This window comes from Caretta caretta, chromosome 10, assembly GCF_965140235.1.
Source record: "Caretta caretta isolate rCarCar2 chromosome 10, rCarCar1.hap1, whole genome shotgun sequence".
Lineage (NCBI taxonomy): Eukaryota > Metazoa > Chordata > Testudines > Cheloniidae > Caretta > Caretta caretta.
Genome location: NC_134215.1, coordinates 2,258,827 through 2,280,000, shown reverse-complemented (window position 1 = coordinate 2,280,000; position 21,174 = coordinate 2,258,827). Strand labels below are relative to the sequence as shown.

The 21,174-nt window shown below is 59.0% G+C and overlaps 2 protein-coding genes across 22 annotated transcripts in view; one reads left to right on the top strand and one right to left on the bottom strand.

Annotated features, from left to right (window-relative positions):
• Nucleotides 1-502, top strand: part of TNRC6A (trinucleotide repeat containing adaptor 6A) — a 189,630-nt gene extending 189,128 nt beyond the window's left edge. For all 20 annotated transcript variants that reach the window (XM_048865728.2, XM_048865727.2, XM_048865726.2 and 17 more), the window contains one exon: nt 1-502. This exon is cut by the window's left edge and continues 2,255 nt beyond it. The gene's annotated coding sequence lies outside the window, so the exon portion shown is untranslated.
• Nucleotides 29-20,242, bottom strand: LOC125643320 (uncharacterized). 2 transcript variants are annotated; one of them, XM_048865738.2, is made up of 12 exons: nt 20,128-20,241; nt 18,631-18,975; nt 14,593-14,697; nt 11,046-13,715; nt 10,236-10,348; nt 9,976-10,034; nt 9,454-9,617; nt 8,658-8,820; nt 8,046-8,237; nt 3,167-3,388; nt 1,239-1,392; nt 29-607 (listed from the first exon to the last, which is right to left on the bottom strand). In XM_048865738.2, exons 1-12 carry the CDS (start codon nt 20,168-20,170, stop codon nt 530-532), a joined length of 4,308 nt encoding a protein of 1,435 aa, XP_048721695.2. In that variant the 5' UTR covers nt 20,171-20,241; the 3' UTR covers nt 29-529. The 2 variants fall into 2 exon arrangements, with proteins under 2 accessions (XP_048721695.2, XP_048721696.2); XM_048865739.2 differs by lacking the exon at nt 8,046-8,237 and having other exon boundaries at nt 20,128-20,242.
• Nucleotides 20,243-21,174: the final 932 nt, after the last annotated feature.

The window sequence follows — 21,174 nt, the reverse complement described above, 5'->3', positions numbered from 1 at the left end:
CACAGGACACTTGCAAATAAGGAGAGCGTTTTGGAAAATAAAGTTTAATGCTTAAACATGTACTGGGGTTATATTTATACCTCATTTACATAAATCATAATGAACAATGCAGCAGTGCTTAATTTTTATTTCACTTTTCACAGTGGCTTAGCTTGTTCTGAAATGGCTGTAGGGTAGACCATATATGTACATAATATGATGTGACTTCAGAAAGTTTATTCTCAGCTTGCCTGGTGTAAGTCGTTTACTTTGTTGGATGCCAGCATTGTGTTAACTCAACACTTATCTGTAACTACTTACTACTAATAGTTACCTTGTCCCGAAGCTGGCTTCTAAAGTCCAGTCTGAAATACTGCTGAAAGGTTTTGCTGATAATCTTCAGCACTCTGCATTGAATAGAACTGACATCATACCTGCATTGATTGTATTGTCAAAGTGTTGGAAACTCCTTCGTTGAGCTTGTTATGTGACAATAAAGTGTGGTTGGTTTTAAAGCTGACAACTGTTGCCTGTCTTTCGTCCGCCATTTCTAGGCTGTCCAGCTTCTTTCAAGATCGACCAGTTCCATCCCCTCACAGTAGGAATGAGGTCGCCTACTAGCTTTGGGCTGTGGAGAAAGCAATTTCATCTTTTAGTGACAAGAGACTAACGGTGCCTGGTCCTAGCTATTGACTGAGAGCCCAGCTCCCCTCAGTAAGCCATGTTCACCTCACTCATGCTGCACAGACCACTTCAGTGTGGGGTTTGGCCCCAGGTGTAGCTTCAAAAACATTTTCATCTATTTCTGAGAGTTAACCTCATGTGTACATGAAGGAGAAGGAAACACTTATGAAACTTCCACCCCTGAGAAACTGGCCAGTGGAGGGTTCTTCCAGGCTCCATTAAATGGGCTGTGGGCCACAGCAAAACCACAAGCCTTTCTCCCCTGCAGCAGCTCAGTGCTGGATTCCGGTTTAGGAAAAGGAGACAAAGGGTGTGGCCAGAGCCTGCTAGTGATCAGTGACCCCTTCCCTTAAGGGGGCATAGCCAGATTTTGCGTCAGTAATTAAAGCAAAAATTAAATTGTACAGCTGGAAGTGAAGACTTGGAAATGAATGTTAGGATGTTTAAAAAAAGGCTTGTTTATGATTTCTGATTTATCCTCTGCCTCTCAGCATAACGTACGTTACACTGCAATCACTGCCTAGATTGACTTATTGTTCAGGGAGCTTATCTTAGGTTGTTAGCACTCTACTTACTGGCCGTTGTCTGGAAAGATGATGTAGAATTGGAAAGGGTGTCCACTGAACTGGTTCCATTGGCCAACTTGACACAGAAATATCACTGGCTTTTCCAGAGTCAATCATGGGATCGTTTATGCTACTAGAACTTGTGTCCCAGTCACAGGGAAAGCTAGAAGAAAAGACTGAGGTGGTGAATAAAGACTCAGTTTAAAAAACAAAACAAAACTTCCTAGCACTGTCTTCTTTTGTCAGCTACAGCTTAATCTTCACAGTGTTCCTAAAGCACAGTAGAGAATCTGTGGGCCAGGGTCCCATCCCCACAGTAGTCAGTTCCTGGGAATCTGCATATGGACAGGTTTCAGAGTAGCAGCCGTGTTAGTCTGTATCTACAAAAAGAAGAGGAGGACTTGTGGCACCTTAGAGAGACTAACAAATTTATCTGAGCATAAGCTTTCGTGAGCATAAGCTTTCCCTCTGCATGTATCCCAGGAATGACTGCACCAGGATGTAAATATTAAATGTACAAAGTTAATGCAAGTTCTAACCATGGGAAATGACAAGGGGCAGAAAGGGATAAAACTAATTCTCAGGCTTTAAAAGGCATCACTACTTTTCCCCGGAGCAGACTACTTAAAAGCAGTGTTGAAGTAGGCCCAAGGGGATTGATGGAGACCTGCAGTGTCCTATCTCCCTCTGCAACCAGAACCCCCCCAGCAGGGAGAGGGGTTGTTATGTTATGGTTAGCAGTTTGTTTCTCAAATTGGAAACAATTTCGTTCCTTTTTCCATTCACACCCCTGGAAGCTGATTACACCCTTTTCTGGTTAGTGCCCTGCTGTGAGCTCAAAACAAGCAATAACACTGGAAAGTTGTTTAAAGCTTGATAGCCTCTTCCATAAATAAGCCTTTGCTGGCCTGCAGGATGTATTGGCCCTACGCCAGAGGCAAGGCCAGCTGCTGCTCCTTGACACATTTAAATTCTGCCCTTTCCTGTGAGATCTCCCTCACCCCCAAAAACTTGCTCTGGGTTTTCTGCAGTGGTGGCAGCTGGTCTGCTGACACTGTGTGCGCGTGAACCAGGGGGCTGGAGCTGTCAAATTGGTGTTTAAAATCAAAACATGGCCCTGGGTGTCAGATCAACAAATCTCTGCCAAGAACACTTTTCTCCCCACGCACATGGTTTGTGAGTGCCCTGCTGTTTGCTGTCCCTTTAACCAGAGCCAACTGGCCCAGCCAGTCCATCCCTCCCTCCTCTGTAGATTCCACAGCAGACACATTTTAAAAGGTCTGCGGGTCGGGTCGAGAGACATGGGCAAACCCTTTGAGGGGACATGCTGTTTATACAGCAAATGTTTTTAAACCAGTTCCCCAAACAGAATAGGTAATACCAGTAAAAAGGGTTTTTTGCTTGTATATTTGCATCTACACTAGGGCTCTTTGCAGCATAGCTGTGTCACTTAAGAGGTGTGATTTGTTTCCATGTGTAACACCGTCAGACCCCAGTTGGCGGGCAGGATCGAACTGGGGCCCTCTGGAGCTTAGTGCATGAATCTTTACTGCATGGGCTAAAAGCTACCTGGCTGTTAACTAAGGCTGTAGAGCAGGCTCATATTATCTCTCTCTAAGTGGTCTCGGTGTCACTAGATGGGACAGACCACCACACCCAGAAGGTGTGTGGGTTACACATGCTCCTGGCTGAAACAGCTATGCTGCCAAAACTTAAGTGCAGCTGGAAAGCAGCCACATGTAAAGGGCTCTTGCATGCTCTGAAATGGACTTGTCTCTGCTATTCCATTCATACGCTCCTATCTCCCCTAGCATCCCTCAACACTGGCATCCAAGTAAGCTTGCCCCACAGTAGACCATAACAGAAGTAATCCTGGTCTCTCCTATGCATTTTCCTAAACCAATAGTGGAGTAGAACATGCTGATGATCAAAGTTACCTGGGCCTGCAAACTGTGCTGATAGGTGTGGTCTGCTGCTTGTAGCTGTCTGGGATCATAGTGTCATCCTTACAGCTGCAACAGCTGTGGTCTAGCATCTGTAAGTGGAGCAGCTCCTCAGAGTTGCTGAAAGCTGGGTTGTCCAAAGAATTGGCAGAGGTGAGCCAAGACTGAGACCAGTATTGAGCTGACACATCATCGAGGCGACAAAACCGTCGGTAGCTGAAAGAACAAGGCAGGACTTTACTATAGCAATTCCGAAAGCAACGCTATTTATTACTGGTACAAGCCAGTCATTTTAGCGCAGGGCCTTAACAGCAGCTTACATAAGGATGCTTTTCATTCTACAAACTGTGGAGAGCTGAGCTGTACAAGAGAAAGTGAGAAATCTGCTGCATGATGTGCGTGTTACTGTTTAAACCCAATAGCTCTGAGTCAGCGGTGTCTGGGCCTAGGAGAAAAGGCAGCAAAGGGAAGTGGCTACGCTTCACTTGGAGTGACAGCGAAGCACACTAGCTGTTTCTGACCAAGCCCCTTCATGGATATTCTGGTTACTTAAACCCACGTCCACATGGCTTAAGCACAAGCTGGGCAGACAAGCCCCAAGGCAGCTGCAGCTACCTGCCAGCCCAGGATGTCCAATGTAAAAGGAGAAGGAAGGGCTTTTATCTGCCAGGAGCAGGTTTTAGTCTGCTGCGTGTCCTCCAAACAGTTTGTGACCTGTGCGCAATGCCTGCGGCACATATGGTAGGCTGCAGCTTGAAGGGGTAAGAGGCTTATCCCATGTCTCCGGAGCACAAGGGCTCTGCCCAGTGTTAATAGACTCCTCCTGGTGCACACACACGTCTAATGTGGAGCTGCAATGATGGGGCCACGGCCATAGTTAAAGCCCAAGGAGGTATTTTAAATGACACCCAATAAAGGCAGATCCATGAGCTGTAACAAGTCCACTTCCATGCTAGCCAGAAACCTCCTGGTGGCTGGTCTCTCTGCTTGCGCCCGTCAGAAGGCAGTTCTGTAGCTGAAGTTGTTTTCAATCTGTTGACGTAAACACGGTTCAGTGAACGCTGAACTCTGGGGCCCTAGCATTGCCTTCAGAAACATCTGCATTTTCAACTCGCTCCCCAGCCTCAGTGTTACCCTCTGCTTCCTGCAGTCCTGTGGCCTCTCCATGCACTCTGGCAAGCTTTCCCCAAGTCACACACACCCTCTAACCAGGGGTGGGGCATATTCTGGAAGGACAAACAACATCAGATGGCAAGCAGCCTGCTGCTGTTGTGGTTTGTTTCCTTGGGAACAAGTGTCCCCGTCCCCCGCCCTGAAGAAGACCAGGTCAGTGGAGCACTGTGAGGCGTCACACTGCAGCGAGGGTAGCATGACCCGTCCGGCTGTAGCCAGGATGTGGACAACACTGACCGATTGAAACAGGCTGGCCCTGCTGCAAGAGAGGCAGGGGCTTGGTCAGCCGTCCAGAACGGGTGAGGGTGGCGCACAGCTGCGGCTGTCTGCAGCAGCCGGCCGCTTGCTCTTGGGCCGTGGTTCCTAGCCATGCGCGCATGGAGGATTCATTCCCCTGTTGCCCCAGCCGCACGCACTGGCTCAGGCTCGGGGCCCTCGGACACTCAGGCCTTCTTTACGCTGCTGCCCAGGGGCTGGCTGGCAGGAGTAGAACTGTGCTGGGGTGGGGGCGGGGGGTTTGTTGGTGTCACGGGGAGGGGCCTATTAAGGATCTTTCCACTGGGGGGAGGGAAAGATGTTGAGCCGACTCCCTGCCGGGCTCCTGCCTGCATAGACAAGGAGGCTGCACTGAGGCAGCCCTGCCCGACCCCCAGCTGCCAGCTCCCACCTCACAGAGCCTGAGGCTGGATATTCCCCCCAGCATCGTCCAGCAGCTGTTGCCCCATCTACCCCCTTGCCCTGGGCCTCCTGGGGGGGTGGTTGAGGTGAGCAGGCTGCAGCAGCTCCGCCTTCCTCCAGTGCTGCCCAGAGCTGGCTGCAGGGATCCATGTAACAGCCAGGCCTGTTCCCGCCAGTTCAGGGCCCCCTGCCCGGGAACTTCACTTGGAGACATTCTTCACGGCCTGCTGCTTTGGGTCCACCCCAGAGTGCTGAGGCCCTGATGCTCACAGCTGCCAGCACTCCCTGCTTGCAGAACGAATCCTGCACACACCCCGCCCTGCCTTGCTTTTTTTTAAAATGTGCCCATCCCCCCCTCATGGATGTACTCACTGGGCCACTTCCTGGCAACTTCAGTTTAAAAATATCACCAATTGCCTCCTCTCTGGCACCAAACCACCCACCCCCCGTGCGGCTGGGGCAGGGGGGTGCTCCAACCAAGGGTGGCTCTCTGTGATGAGCCGAGCTGCTGCCATTCAGGCCAGGCTACATCAGAGCCAGAGGTCAGCGGCTCTGGTACCCAACACTGTCTAATACCAGCTGGTGCAGGGAAGAAATCCTGCAGGGAGGCAGTACAGGATGGTGGCCGTAGGAGAAGAATCCTTCATCGCGCCTGTGTTTGCAATTGGGACTAGGTGGTTTTATATCCCTGCCAAAACTTTATGGGGGTGGTTTTGTTATTTTTTAATTCTGAATATTTTCATTCTCTAGCTAACACTCCTTTCACGCCTGCTGTCCTCAGGCTCTCGATATCTTGTGACCGTGAGTCCCACGGGCTCACGATGCATGGTATGACAAGTTGTTCCTTCTTCATCAGTTTTGAATTTCCCACTCTTGAGTGTCCCTGATCATCCTAGGGACATTCGTGTATGAGAGACAGGAGCTACTAGTCTTTGATCTGTAAACTTTTGTCATGTCCCTCTGATTCATTTCCTCTCTGAGTTAAACAAGTCCTTTCTCCCATGCCGGGGAGAGATTCTAGAGCCCCAGAGCAGGCGGTAGCCAGGCCCCTCTGCACTCTCCTGCCACGGCTCAGCAGCCAGGTGATCCCTGGCCATGGCCAGGGGGCTGACGGACAGCACGCGCGTTGGAGCCGTGCAGCCCAGCCCTCGCACGAGGCCCAGAACAATGGCTCTGCTCTCGTTACATCCCAAATTCCTCCCGAGCCGGATTTCCGCTGGAGCTTCCGCAGCCTCCTGCTCCTTGCCTGTCCCTCGAAGGGAGCCCTGGGGAGCTATCACTCTCACACAGGCAGGAAATGAGGCTGGCTGCAGAGGCACCGACTGCACTGAGCCATGGGGGGGGGCACACACCCCCATCACCTCGCACTGACCCCTCTGGGCAGTCGAAGCAGGGAGCTAGATCCAGCAACACCTCAGCCAGACTGACCATTGTCCTGCCTCAGGGGTTAGACTCAGCAGAGCTGGGGGCAGAGCCCCGGGCTGGGATAATGGGCCTGTGGGTTGAGACAGAGCTGGGTGCGTGTGTGGAGGGGGCGCGGCTATGGAGGCATGGTTGGAATAGGGGGGAACAGGGCACTGAGGGCAGGATGGGGAGGGGAAGAGGCAGGGCTGGAATAACAGGGGCCAGCAGGTTGAGCCTGAGGGTGGGGCATTGTCAGAGCTGTGTGTAGGCAGGGGAGCATCTGCGGGGCAGGGCTGGGATACAGAGGCATGTGGGTCAGGATTGAGGCGCATCAGCAGAAACACGTGAAAGACCCTCGCCCAAGCCCCACTAGGCCAGGCCAGCCCATTCGGTCAGTGAGCCCCAGTAGGACAAGCTGGCCGTGAAGACTCTTGGGGCCCTGCGAGGCTCCCCAGCAAGCACAAGCTCCCGGTGCCAGTGGAGGGGTGTTCGTGCTCCCCTCTTCCCACCCCAGCCTGGGACCAGCATCAGCCCCACAGAGCGTTTGTCGGGGCAGGACTCAGAGCAGGCCCAGTCCCGTTTCCCTGCCCACAATCCTGGACAAGCAGCAAAAGCCTCAAGGTCACCTCAGTGAGTGACATTGCGGACAGGGGCCCGGGAGCGTCCCACACCTGCCCCAGTCAAAGGGGCGAGTCAGCGACCCCGCACCCTCCTTCCTGCAACTCCGCAACCAGCTCCCGGCCCAGAACGGCCTCAAAAGCCCCCCACGGGCCCCGGGATCGTGCCCATCTCCAACTGTCCCCCCCACACACACACATAACAACGCCCCGGCAGGGAGCCAGCAGTGCAGGCCTAGCGGGGGGGGGGGGGGGGGGCATGCTGGGCGGGGGCAGAGGGCATCTGTGTACAAGCAGATGTGAGGTCCTCCGCGGGCGGGGCGGGGAGGCTGGAGGTGTGATGTCCGTAGTCCCTGGGGCAAGACTCCCTAAGGGTGTTCCAGGCAGGAAGTGGGGGGACGTGGGCGCTGCACCCTGAAGGGGCAGGAGGGTCCCTGGTTGCCCGGGGGCATCCCCGCTTTGGGCAGAGGGGGGCCCTGGGGGTGCACAGAGGTGTAGGTAGAGACAGCGCCCCCAGGTGGGGGTACACGGTGTTTCCAGGTGGGTGTGGAAGGCACAGGGAAGTGGCGGGGGGGGGGGGGGTCAATGCAGCTGGGGACTCCAGAAGAACACGTGCCTAATCTGCCTCCGTGAGCACAGAAGCTTCGCCAAGGGCCAAGCCGGGCGGGGGCACGTCCCCTGTGCCCAGCGCAACATGCCCCACACAGCAGGCGCATGGGGCCAGCTGGCTCAGAGGGCATTTCCCAGCCTGCCCCCAGTCCCTCTGTCTACCCCAGAGCGTGGGAGCTCAGGCCAGGCAGAGCTGAAGGGCAACAGCCAGAGCGTGGGGCTGAACCACCCTCCGCACTGCAGGCTCCCGGCCCCCCGGAAGGGCTGAGGGGGCTCAGGCCCCCGTGGCGCTCGCTGAGGGGCATCCACCTCACAGGGCCACCACCAACCCGGGGGTCAAAGGGGAGAGGCTCCTTAGCTGGCTCCGGCCCCGCCCGGCCTCGCTTCCTCACCTGCTTTTGGTCTGATCAACCCTGGCCTCCAGGAGCAGCGCCTTGAACCTCCGGACCACCAGGCAGGCGATGGCAAGGCCCAGCAGGGCCACGGTCAGCAGCACCCCACAGGCCACACCCAGCAGGCTCTGCTGGGTCACCTTGTAATCGCAGCGCGGACCCATGAACCAGTAGTCGTTGCCAATGGGGCACCTGCAGCACCGCGGGAGAGGGTCAGAGGGGCAGGCTCTGCTCCCCAGCAAGCTGGCCCCAGGTCCCACCTCCTGCCCCTCGTCATCCCTCCACATCACAGTGCCCGGCTGTGCCGGGCCCTTGGGGCTCCTATCCCTGCTTATGTTCGGGAGCCAGCCAGGGAGGACTCAGACCGGGACACTGGGTGCACAGGGCATCGGGAGCCGGGGAGAGGGGGCGGCGCCTGCCCACGGACTCTCACCCCAGACCAAGTCAGCAGCGACCGAGAGCCCCCATTATTCACGCCAGGCTCCTCCACCTTGGGGCCCAGCCCAGAATCTCGTTTCTTCTCCATCCACTGCCGTAGGGTACCCCAGCCTAGCCTGTGCTGGGCTCTGAGCCAGGTGGCTGCCCCCAGGCTGCCGTCTGCGTGATACTCACTGGCACACGGGCTCGTGGGCACGCGGGTGTGTGCAGATGCCGTGGTTCTTGCAGTAATCTCTGTGGCACACGGACGTGCAGCTGGCATTGCCGGCCCCACGGCTGATGCACTCAAAGCCGGCGTGGCACGAGAAGAGGGCCGTGCACAGGTCCAGCTGCCTCTCTGCAGACAGACAGACACAGACCGTCTAGAGCGCTGCAACACCCTGCCCCAACCCCCACCTCCCCAGGGGAGCCAGAGGGCACAGAGCCAGCCTTCTTGGGCTCAGCTTCTCTCTCTGCCGTGGACTCGCCAAGACGCTGGGGAAGCCCCTTTCCTCCACCAGGCCCATCTGCACAATGGGGGGCTCGGTTCTGCGAGGCATCCGCACTCGAGAGCAGCTTGCCCCACATCACGACTGCGGAAACGGCCCCTGCTCACCCCAGCAATGCCACAGCACTCCCTGCCTGCGCCCGCCAGCCCCGCAGAGCCAGCCTGGCTGCATGAGGGGGCAGCCACCGGGTCTGGGGCACAACACGCTGCCTGCGAGGTCCCCAGTGCAGCTCCTGGAACGAGAAGCCCTTCCAGGGCGTGCTGAGCCCCAGGGGGCGGGGGTTGTGGCACAGAGCTGACAGGATGATGAGGGCATGGAGGGTGCATGGGGCTGCAGTTGGGGGAGCAAACAGAGCCATGGCAGGAGGTCTGGGGCGGGGGGGGGGGACACAGAAGCCAGTGAAGCTCCATGCCCAGGCCTTGGCAGCCCTGCTCCTTTGCAGCAACTCTATGCCCTGCTGCCATGCGCCCCAAGCAACTCACCCAGGACCACGTTCCACAGCACGATGGCACTGGCGATGCGGAGACCCGAGCGGGCGGCGCCCGACAGCACCGTCCGGTTTAAAAGGGCGCCCAAGCCCTGCACTGGCCCACGCAGCCGCTCCGCAGCGAAGAGGGCATCGTACTCCAGCACCACGCTGCCTTTCCTGGGGGAGCAGCCAGAGAGACGGGTCAGAGCCTACCCTCAGGGGCAGCCAGTCACTAGCGGAGCATGGGGGGGGCGGGGGGCGCTGCACTCCCTCCCAGCTACCCGTGCTCCTCTTCCAGCTGCAGGGCCGGTGCTGATGCTTTGTCTCTGCAGGCTCAGGGTCTGACCGGGGGAATGGGGCAGGCGGGGGGTGCGCAGGGGACACCACGAGCTCTGACACAAAGTCACAACAATGTGACGGCGACACAGGACAAGCCGAAGCCCGAGCTGTGCAGTTCACTCTCCCCACCAGTGCGGGGGCTGCTCCCCGGGCCCCTGCACACGGAGGGGAGCTGGGGCGCCAGGTACGCTCCTACCTGATCCTCGTCACTTCCAGGCTCTGGAATCCCGGCACAGCCGTGAAGAGGGGCGCCACCTGTGTGGGGACACAGGGAGGAGGTGCATTGTGACGAGAGAATTGGCCCCAGCTGCAGGGGACCCCGGTCTCCGAGCCCACAGCCACCCATGGCGACGGTCACTGGACAGCGCGCTCCCTGCCCTGCCGCACCGCAGCCATTAACCACCAGGTCAGTCCCCGTGGGACAGCCCCGCCCACCCCAGCGCCCCTCGGGCTCACCGTCTCATTGAAACTCTGCACCAGGCTGCGATGGGCCTGCGACCCGGGAGTCCGGAAGGCGCCAACGAATTCCATATCCAGCGCGAGTTCACAGGGCATGCGGAGACGGGTTGCTGTGAGGCAAGACACCCCGAGCCCAGCCCACAGGGAAACCATTACTGCGAGTGCTTGGCCCACGCCCCGGCCAGCTCTGCACAGCAGTAGCGCCCCGGTTCAGGCTGGCACCAAACACCGAGCTTGGGACAACAGGGAGGGAAGACGTGGGGAAGCGAGGGAGAGCGGGGCGCAGGCGCCCGGGCATGGAGCCATGAGGCACAGCGAGTCAGCAGAGCTGTGCCAGGCCTGCAGTCACCCCAAAGGCCTCGCGGGCTCCAGACTCGCTGCCCGGAGGGATCACCATGGACAGCCGGAGTGTGCCCTCGGCGTGGCTCAACACCACTGGAAGCAGACGCCCGCGGCCTGCTCTGGGGCCACCCCACACGGCAGAACCACATCCCCCAGCGGGCACCACGGCAGGATTGCAGAGGGGGCCTGAGCAGCATGGCACGGGGCAGCTCCCAGCAAAGGGGCTGACATGGTGTCAGGGGCATTAGCCTGACCTGCATGGGGCCCCACACTGGCTGTGCCTGGCCAGAGGAGAGCCCACTACCCCATTCATCCCGCCCCTGGCACACTGCTTTACCAGCATGCTGCCTTCGGACTGCCCCAGCTGCACCCCTGACCGTATGCGACTCCCCGTCCCTCTCCCCCGCGGGACGTCCCTGCCCAGAGAGCAGCCCAGAAATCCAGGGGAGGCGCTGCCCGACTGACCTTTGAGAAGAGGAGGCTGGTCTTCCACAACGAACACGCTCTGTGCCCTGCCACGGGCACCCTTGGTGGTGACAGGCAGGGGCTGCCCATCTGTCGCACCAGCTGGGCCAGGAGTCACGGGTGGCATCACTGCCCTGAGCTGCGTGCTGGCGAAGAGGACATTCGTCCTGGCACTGCTCACGGGATCCGTAACATCGGCACCCCATGCCCTCGGGGTGGCTGCCAGGGGGGGCCAGGGACTCCTGCTGCCAGCTAGGGACCCAGCACTCTCAGCGGTTAGTATCAGCTCTGGGGTGGGGGGCGTGGGGCTGAACAGGGCCCCGGTGTTGATGCTCAGAAAGCTCCTCCCAGCCCCGCTCGGGGTTGTTGCGTCAGTGGCTTGGCTGGAATTCCCCGGTTCAGCCCCAGCCTGCGCAGCCCAGGCTGGGGGGGTCGTTGCCCGCTGGCCCAGCCTCTCTGTCCCTCCCCTCCAGCTTGCAGATGCCAATGAGGGCGTTGCCACTGAGGCATTAGTGGTCGCCGTGTCCCACGATGGAGACTGGGTAGTGGCCACGCCGAGCTCTGCGAGTCCCAGGGCAGCGGGAGACCCCGAAACGTCCTTCTCTAAGGAGAATGGGGAACTCAGCCTGGTCCCGGGAGGGTCAGGGGGCTCTGTCGGGCTGAGCGCAGTGGATCCTCTCTGCAGAGTGGCTGCCGGTGTATCTGCTCTAGCAGGCTGGCTGGCTGGCGGAGGCTGAAAGCCCAGAGGAATGGTGGCTCGCACGGTGCCAGGGCCATGGGGCACGGCTTCCCCGCTGGAGGCTCCCGGGAACACTCCCTCCTGAGACGTCACTGCCATGACTGGGGAAGGAGCCAGGGAGGGCTGCTTGGCCCCGTGAGTGCAGGAGACGGGAGGCTGGGAGGACGTGTCCACAGACACAGCCGTACCGGGCGCGGCTGTGACCGTGCTGCGGGGCTCCCCTGTGCCAGGCACTCGAGTCCTCGCAGCAGGGGTTTCAGGGAGCCAGGTGAGAGTCCGGAATAACCGCTCCAAGGCTGGGGCTGGTGTTGACAGCCTGGGCTCCAGGGCGCGCTCACTGAGAGACCCGTTCTCGTGGCCAGGAGCTGTGGGGTGAGAGACACTGGACCCCGTGCTGAGCTGCTCAGCTGGCGCTGGGGGCTGGGCCGAGCCAGGGGATGGGGCAGGTGCTGTGAGGTTGCCCAAAGGCCTTGGGGTCCCAGCGAAGACACTTGGCGTCCTGTCTGGAGAAGCCCCAGGGAATGACTCTGCCCACGACGCTGCCCGAGGGTCCCCCTCTGTGCGCGTGTCAGTGGAGAGAGACAAGTCCATGTTTTCTGGGACTCCATTGACACCTCTGCGCCCTGGCGACTCCTCAGAGCCAGCCTCCGCCAGCGTATGGCCCAGGTCCTCCCCAGGCCTGGGGCTCCCCAGGGGCACCATGAGATGCATGCTGGAATGCAGTCCTGGGGCAGAGTGAGCTGTTGTGGCGAGCATCTCTGTCAGGCTGCTCCCTGGGGTGCGCACTGGGGTCCCACTGGTCTCTGTGGCTGGCTGAGCTTTGCCCCCCAGCCGCCAGGTCAGACTCTCCCGGCCATCCAGCTGCAGAGCAGGTGTCTGGCTGGTTTCCAGAGAGTCGCACGGTGCGGGGGCTGCAGTACGCATGGCGGGCTCTGTCTGTCCTCGCGGCAGGGTGCCAGAGCCCGCAGTGGGGCTTGGCAGCCTGGCTCCTAGGCCCAGGTCAGTGAAGTCCAACTCCGTAGTAACGGCAGCTTCCCGGTGTGCCGTCCCCAGCCCCCGCATCCCTCCTCCAAAGCGCTGAGCCCCATCGTCCCCTGAGCTAGCCCCGGGAGCAGGGCTGGTCACGGGCACAGAGGGAGGCAACAAGGTTACTGGCTTCTGGGCGCCCACAGCACTGCCCTGGCTGGTCTCCACACTAGTTTCACTCAGGGCGAGAGCCGCCTCCGGCGTTTCCATGCTCCATGGCTCTGGGTCCGAGGGCCCTGCCGTGAGCGCGCGCTCTCCACTGGGGTACACTGGATCCGTTACTGCGGAGATGCTGGAAGGTGCCTGGTCCAATGAAGCCGGCTCCCGGGCGGCAGAGCCAGGAAACACCACGGGTGAATTTGTAGGGGTGCTGCTGCCCCCCAGGGAAGTGGGATCTTTTGCCCTCAGGTTTTCCAGAGGGACTGTCCCAGGGAGAGGCACCAACGTGGGATTTGCTGCCTTGAACTGTGACCTTGCAGAGAACAAGGGGCTGCCGGTCTTTCCAGCGGGCGTCTCCTTTCCTGCAGCAGACGGGTGCATATGCACTCCCGGGTCACGGGCTCTGTCCCAGTGCTCAGCAGCTGCTGCAGTGGCCAGTGGCTCCACACGCACAGCATTCGCTCCATCCTGAGCCAGAGGCCCGTTCCTTCTCCTGCCCAGCCACGTCCTTCGGGGCACAGGGGCAGCGTTACTCAGCGCATCTCCAGGGCTCTCTGCAGTGCTGGCAGGCCAGGCCGCAGGGCTCTGGTGGGGAGCAAGGCCAGGGCGAGGGCCTGGGGTTGCCTTGCTGGTGCTGTGGAGATGCTCAGCAGCTCCAGATACCACAGCCCCCCTCAGCTTCACCGGGGCCTCTTGTGATGCCACCTGCCCAACACCTTCCCTCAGAGCCTCCAGGGCATTCACGCCTAATGAGAGAGGCAAAGACTGAGGCAGAGCTGTGAGCCCAAGGAGTCACCCTGGTCCCGGGGGACTGAAATGCTTTTACTAGCCCAAGGCTTGGAGTCAGGACTCCTGGGTTCTCAGCCTGCCCCGGGCCTGAGAGTGACTCTCTGCGACCCCTTGGGCAAGGCAATTCCCCTCTCTGTAAAGTGGGGACTAAGGCCCGGCCCCACCTCCCGTGGGACACGTGATGAGTCGCTGGGAAGGGTTTGCAGAGCGCAGCTGCCGTGGGCTGGAAATGTTCCATACTCCGCTCAGCCATGTGGCCCCGAGGGCAGCGCAGGGCTCAGAGTGGGGCAGGCCGGGGAGCCGGGAAGGTCTGAGCTGTGAACGCTGAGTCAGGGGCAATGCCAATGCTGCATTCCCCATCTCTGAACGGGGCTGAGTCCAGAGGCGGGGTTTCCCCCTGACTCCCCCCAGAGCAGGACACAGCGATGCCCCAAGACAGCCCTGTATTCCCAGGAGGGAGCTGGATCTCACCATGCCCATCTAGCCCAACAGCTCTCTGGGCCTGAGTTCTGGGATAAGGGAGAGGAACAGCAGAAAAGCCCAGCCCAGGGGCCTCTGCCTACTCTGCTTGAGCCCTGGGCAGGAGATGAACCTGGCCGAGAGGTGGGAAATGCCCATGGAAAGGCCGGCCAGCCTTTTGGGCTGGCTGACTGACATGACTGGCACAGGACAGGGTGGGTGACTGGAGGGAGCATCCAACCTCCTCCCAGGGAGAGCGGGACCATCTCACCCAGCCCTAGGGGCGAGAATAAGGCTCCCTGGGAATCAGAACCCCCCTGGCTCCCTGTGACTTCCCCCCAGCCCCATCGCCTAGTGCCCAGGCAGAGCCTTTACCTGTCCGGCAGCGTTGCCCCGTTGAGTTCCCAGGGCAGAGACAGGTCTGTGCCGATCCCACCACGGAGCAGCAAAGGGCCAGCCGCGCACACCAATCCACAGCCACTGGAGGGAGAGAGAGTGGGCGCTACTCATATCCTGGGTCCCCTCCGGCCGGAGACAGCGCAGAGAGCCCTGCACCCAGCCCGCGACGCGGGAATGCTACAGCCGGAGCGCCGGAGGCAGGCCAGGCAACACACGCACACCGGCCCGGGGAGGCAGTGCTGGGCGACGTGCCCCACGTGGTGGCTCCCCAGTGCGGTGTCTCGGCCTGCCAGGCTCTGAGGGGCACTCCCCCAAGCACGGCTGGCCAGGATGTTTCCAGTCCATGGGCCATGCAAGCGCCCTTCCTTTTACTAACCAAACAAGCAGGCCACAATGGGGCCCGGGACACCACAGTGACAAGGGAGACTCACACACTCACCCTCCCCAACCGAGACCCCGACAAGCTACCGTTGTGGAAACGCTGACGGGCATGGGACAAGGGACGGGCGCTGCCTCTCTGGCTGAGACGGACGGAAAACCAACCCGCGTGTACTGTTCACACGCTGCAGAGCAAGCTGAGGTATTTGCCACAAGGAGAGCCCTGCATAAAGGCCTCGTCTCCCAAGCCTCAAAAACGACTGGCACTGGCCAATTATTAATTTATCCTCCCCTGCCAAAGCCCAAATCTCCAAGAGAACAAAGCCAAGCCAAGCAGGGTGTTTCCACCTACCCCCAGCCCAGAGCAGCCGCATTGCTATGGCCATGGGCCTGGGGGGGGGCTGGGAGGATGATATAAGCACTAGCGATCCTGGCAAGGAGACAAGTTCGCTGTGGCCCAGGAGCAGACTCTGGCCAAGTGCATTACTGCACTGGAAGGAACCAGGGCCATGACCGAGGAAAGGCCCGAATGCACCCTGCCTCGTGACCCAGCTCCGCCCCCAGTGTGGGCGGGGGGGGGGCAGCTTTGACTAGGGACTGCAACAGGAATCCAGAACCAGGCAGCGCTAGCGAGGAAAGAGATGCAGCTCCCCGCACTGAAATCATGCTGCAGCTCTGGTTGGCAACATGCTCTGGATGCAATAATGCTTAGGGCAGCCGTTCCCAAGCTGGGGGTCACACCCCGAAACGAGGCTGCTGGGCCATTCAAATGTTTCCATTTCCCACTGCTGTCTCCCAAGCAATCCAAGCGCTTTCAAGCGCCACCTCGTCATCCTGGCCAATGGGAAGCAATTCCCAAATTCGCACCCCCCCAGTGACAGCTCATTAGCCTTTGCCAGTAACTTGGGTCACCTGTCTTCTGTTGGGCATAAGCACCTGCTTACACATGAGTATTGGTCTGGCTTCATTGGCGCCCTCCCCTGGGAGTAAAACCAGGCACAGGCTCGCATGCTGGCAGGACTGGGGCGCTGGTTTGTTCCTACCTGCAAGGTTTCCTAATTCAAGGTCTGCAAGAAGTTCTAGCTCAAATGAAGTGACGCTTGTACAGTCTGAGCCAAGCATTGGCAGTGAGTACACCATCAGCATTAGATAAACACAGAAGAGTATTGTTGTACAGTGGCCAGAATAGCCCCCTGGTCTCTCTCTGTTTTCCTAAATACTTAATTTCTGCAAACGCGAGACCCCTCCCCCCGGCTCTCACCCCAGCAGCTCAGGGCAGTTCTTTACCCAAAAACCAATCAAGCCATTTTTCAATGTGCAAAAAGTCCTCTTTCTGAAGCTCCTTTGCTTTATACAACCAGCCACTTGGGAATTTAACTCTTTGCAGCATCGGGTTTCACAGAAAGCCATTTCCTGTGAAAGGAAAAGCTGAGGCATGGTTCAAAATCCAGCTGGAACGCACCAAAATTACCACCTGCATTTGCATGAAGAAATAAAATAGAAACCTCTGTACCAAAACTCCTGCATTATCTGAATGTAGGTCACATGGTGGGAATAGCATCACGGACACAGAAAACGCCCCCCTCTTTGCTGAACTCCCATTTATCCAGATAAACTCCATGTCTCCCATTTCATTCAGATAACGAGCTCACACACAAATGATACAATCGCACCATACAATAGATGGGGCCTAGATCACCTGATGAGTGCAGGCTACACGCCTATTCTGTATTCTGTATCCTAGGGATAGGATACAGAGGGACCTAGACAAATTGGAGGATTGGGCCAAAAGAAATCTGATGAGGTTCAATAAGGATAAGTGCAGGGTCCTGCACTTAGGACGGAAGAACCCAATGCACAGCTACAGACTAGGGACCGAATGGCTAGGCAGCAGTTCTGCGGAAAAGGACCTAGGGGTGACAGTGGACGAGAAGCTGGATATGAGTCAGCAGTGTGCCCTTGTTGCCAAGAAGGCCAATGGCATTTTGGGATGTATAAGTAGGGGCATAACGAGCAGATCGAGGGACGTGATCGTCCCCCTCTATTCGACATTGGTGAGGCCTCATCTGGAGTACTGTGTCCAGTTTTGGGCCCCACACTACAAGAAGGATGTGGATAAATTGGAGAGAGTCCAGCGAAGGGCAACAAAAATGATTAGGGGTCTGGAACACATGACTTATGAGGAGAGGCTGAGGGAACTGGGATTGTTTAGTCTGCAGAAGAGAAGAATGAGGGGGGATTTGATAGCTGCTTTCAACTACCTGAGAGGTGGTTCCAGAGAGGATGGTTCTAGACTATTCTCAGTGGTAGAAGAGGACAGGACAAGGAGTAATGGTCTCAAGTTGCAGAGGGGGAGGTTTAGGTTGGATATTAGGAAAAAATTCTTCACTAGGAGGGTGGTGAAACACTGGAATGCGTTACCTAGGGAGGTGGTAGAATCTCCTTCCTTAGAAGTTTTTAAGGTCAGGCTTGCAACGCCCTGGCTGGGATGATTTAATTGGGGATTGGTCCTGCTTTGAGCAGGGGGTCGGACTAGATGACCTCCTGAGGTCCCTTCCAACCCTGATATTCTATGATTCTATGATTCTATTCAGTCACAGAGCATCCCAGGAAGCATGTCTGTGATGGTATTTTGCACAGCCCATGTGCATAGCTCAAACCAAAGCAGACACACTGATTCACATTTACTGCAGTGAAAGTCAGCATCTGTATTTCCAAAACACACCCAATAAAAGCAGGGACTTTCGGCACCAGCTTGCAACAATTTTTCTCAGAAACACCAGGAATCAGACGCTCTCCCAGGGGAGAGATTACAGGAAATTTTCTCTCAGGACAAATAATCTCTCCCTGGGCCTATAACTGCCTTTTGCAGCATTTCTTGTCATTTCCTCTGAAGCATCCAGTACTGGCCTCTGCCAGAAGCAAGATACCATGCTAGGTGGAGTGCAGGTCTGGCAATTCCTATGCTATTCGTTATTTAGCCTGTGAAGGGACAGAGCCCAAATCTAACAGGAAACCCACAGGCTAAAATTTAGAAACAGCAGTGAATGTACTTTTAAAGACAATTCCTTCTCCCCAGGCACACCGTCTAGCAGACTGCATGCAGCAGAGGCATGGGCTTCAATATAGGTCAGGCTTTGTCTGCACAAGAAAGTTGCACCAGTTTAACTCACACTGGTTTGCAATGGTTTTAGTTAATCCAGTACATATCCCTCTGGGCATTCCCTTATTGCTGTTTAAGGGTGACTTGTTTGGTTAGTTTAAACTGAAGCCTAAACAGAGAGAAACCTGATTTAAACCGAAATAAGCGTCCACACGGCCTTTGGCACTGGTTTCCCTAAGTCAGCTTTAAAATCACACACAGCTAAACCCGTGCAGCTTTCCCCTGCAGACAGCAGAGTTCTGCATTCACCTACCTCTTGTCCATAATCCCACAGCACCCGCCTCCCCCCTAGCACCACACCCCCGCAGTGACATTCACTGTTGCCACTAACCCTGTCTTACACCCTTGCTTTAGCCTGTTTGCTCCTCAGGGCAGGGACTGGCATCGCTGTGCCTTGCACATGGCTCAGCCTGTGTGCAGCAGTTAGGTCAGGCCAACTGGCAACGGCTCCAGAGTCTCTGAGTGGTTCTTACCCCAGTAAGTGAACGTGAGACTGGAATCCAGGCTCCCTCTGATCACGGTTCTGCCCTGTCCCTTCAGAAGAAAGCTGTGGGCAATATCCACAGGCACCTCCCTGCCGGCTCCTTCCCCTGGGCTACCTTCAAAGCGCACGCTAAGGTTGGGATGAGCAGCAGCCTCCAGGGCTTTGATTTCCACGCGTACTTCCTCGGAGGGCAGCGCTGCGACCACCCATGTGCAGGTTCCGGTGGGTGCCAGGGGGCCCTTGGCCGCTGGTAAGTGGATGGTCCCATTAGCTGCACTGATCACGTCTATGATGCCTCCACAGCTCCCACGTTCCTCCAAAGAGCCGGCACCCCCTAGAAGCAGAAATCAAGCCTTGGTCAAAGGCTTCTGGCTCCCGGGGGCACCACTCGTGGGTGCCAGCCTCCTCCTCGCTGCGGGAGCATCCCCTGGACCAGGCTCCCGGGGGCACCAATCGTGGGTGCCAGCCTCCTCCTCGCTGCGGGAGCATCCCCCGGACCAGGCTCATGGGGGCACCCCCCATGGTTGCCAGCCTCCCCCTCACTGCAGGAGCTCCCGGAGGCACCACCCATGGGTGCCAGCCTCCTCCTCGCTGCGGGAGCATCCCCTGGACCAGGCTCCTGGGGACACCACCCGTGGGTGCCAGCCTCCTCCTCGCTGCGGGAGCATCCCCCGGACCAGGCTCCTGGGGGCACCAATCGTGGGTGCCAGCCTCCTCCTCGCTGCGGGAGCATCCCCCGGACCAGGCTCATGGGGGCACCCCCCATGGTTGCCAGCCTCCCCCTCACTGCAGGAGCTCCCGGAGGCACCACCCATGGGTGCCAGCCTCCTCCTCGCTGCGGGAACATCCCCTGGACCAGGCTCCCGGGGGCACCACCCATGGGTGCCAGCCTCCTCCTCGCTGCGGGAGCATCCCCTGGACCAGGCTCCCGGGGGCACCAATCGTGGGTGCCAGCCTCCTCCTCGCTGCGGGAGCTCCCGGGGCACCACCCATGGGTGCCAGCCTCCTCCTCGCTGCGGGAGCATCCCCTGGACCAGGCTCCCGGGGGCACCACCCGTGGGTGCCAGCCTCCTCCTCGCTGCGGGAGCATCCCCCAGACCAGGCTTCTGGGGGCACCCCCCATGGTTGCCAGCCTCCCCCTCGCTGCGGGAGCATCCCCTGGACCAGGCTCCTGGGGGCACCAATCGTGGGTGCCAGCCTCCTCCTCGCTGCGGGAGCATCCCCCGGACCAGGCTCATGGGGGCATCCCCCACGGTTGCCAGCCTCCCCCTCACTGCAGGAGCTCCCGGAGGCACCACCCATGGGTGCCAGCCTCCTCCTCGCTGCGGGAGCCCCCCCCCGGACCAAGCCGCCCTTCAGAGGCGGGGGCCGGGCCGTGCCCCGAGCTGAACCCCCCGCAGCCCTGCGAGCCCCACGCCCCGGGCCGAGCAGTAGCGACTGTCCCCGGGGCTGGGCCCGAGACCCCCGGTACCGGCCCGGCTCTTACCCGCCGCGCCCAGCAGCGCCAGGAGCGGGAGGAGGCTGCCCATGCTGCCCGCGGGCGGAGCGCTCGGCGCCGGCTGCGGGAGCGCAGGGGCGGCCGCTGCCTGGAGCCGGCGGCAGGAAACCCCCCGCTGCGGCGGCACCAGGGCACGGGACCGCGGAGAGCAGCGCCGCGCACCCGGCCCCGACGCCCCCCAAACCCCGCACTGCCCCGCCTTCCCCACGCCCCGCCCCAATGCCCCCCAAACCCCGCACTGCCCCGCCCTCCCCACGCCCCGCCCCAATGCCCCCCAAACCCCGCACTGCCCCGCCCTCCTCAAGCCCCACCCCCAGGCGCCCCAAACCCCGCACTGCCCCTCCCCTCTCCAAGCCCCGCCCCCAGGCCCCCCAACCCCGCACTGCCCCTCCCCTCCCCAAGCCCCAGCCCCCCCAAACCCCGCACTGCCCCTCCCCTCCCCAAGCCCCGCCCCCAGGCCCCCCAACCCCGCACTGCCCCTCCCCTCCACTCCCCAAGCCCAGGCCCCCCAACCCCGCACTGCTCCGCCCCTCCCCAAGCCCCGCCCCCAGACCCCCCAAACCCCTGAACTCCCCCCATAAACAACCCCACCCCAGTGCACCCCTACGCCCCCATCCACAACCCCTCAAATACACCCCCACCGCCCCGGAATGCATCTCTCACCCCAAACCCCACAACCCACACATTCTATAGAACACCTGCAGTGCCATTCACAAACAGGCAAAGCCACACAAGGCACTAGGCAAAGAGCCCACTGCACAGTAGACAGACACTGCACAAACCACCCAAGTACAATGAAAGCAAACCACACCCCCATCCCCTGAAAACCAGGCTTTTGCACACACAAAACACACAAACACATGCAAGCCACATGCACGTTATGCAAACATGTCCCCCCACAGAAATCACACCGTGTGGGTCAAGGTCTCTGCTAGCCCAGTGGCCAAAGAGGAAAGTCTGTGCTGCTCTGTGGAAACACCTAGATGCAAAACCCCGATAGATTGCCCTAATGCATACAAAGAGCCAAATGCCGGT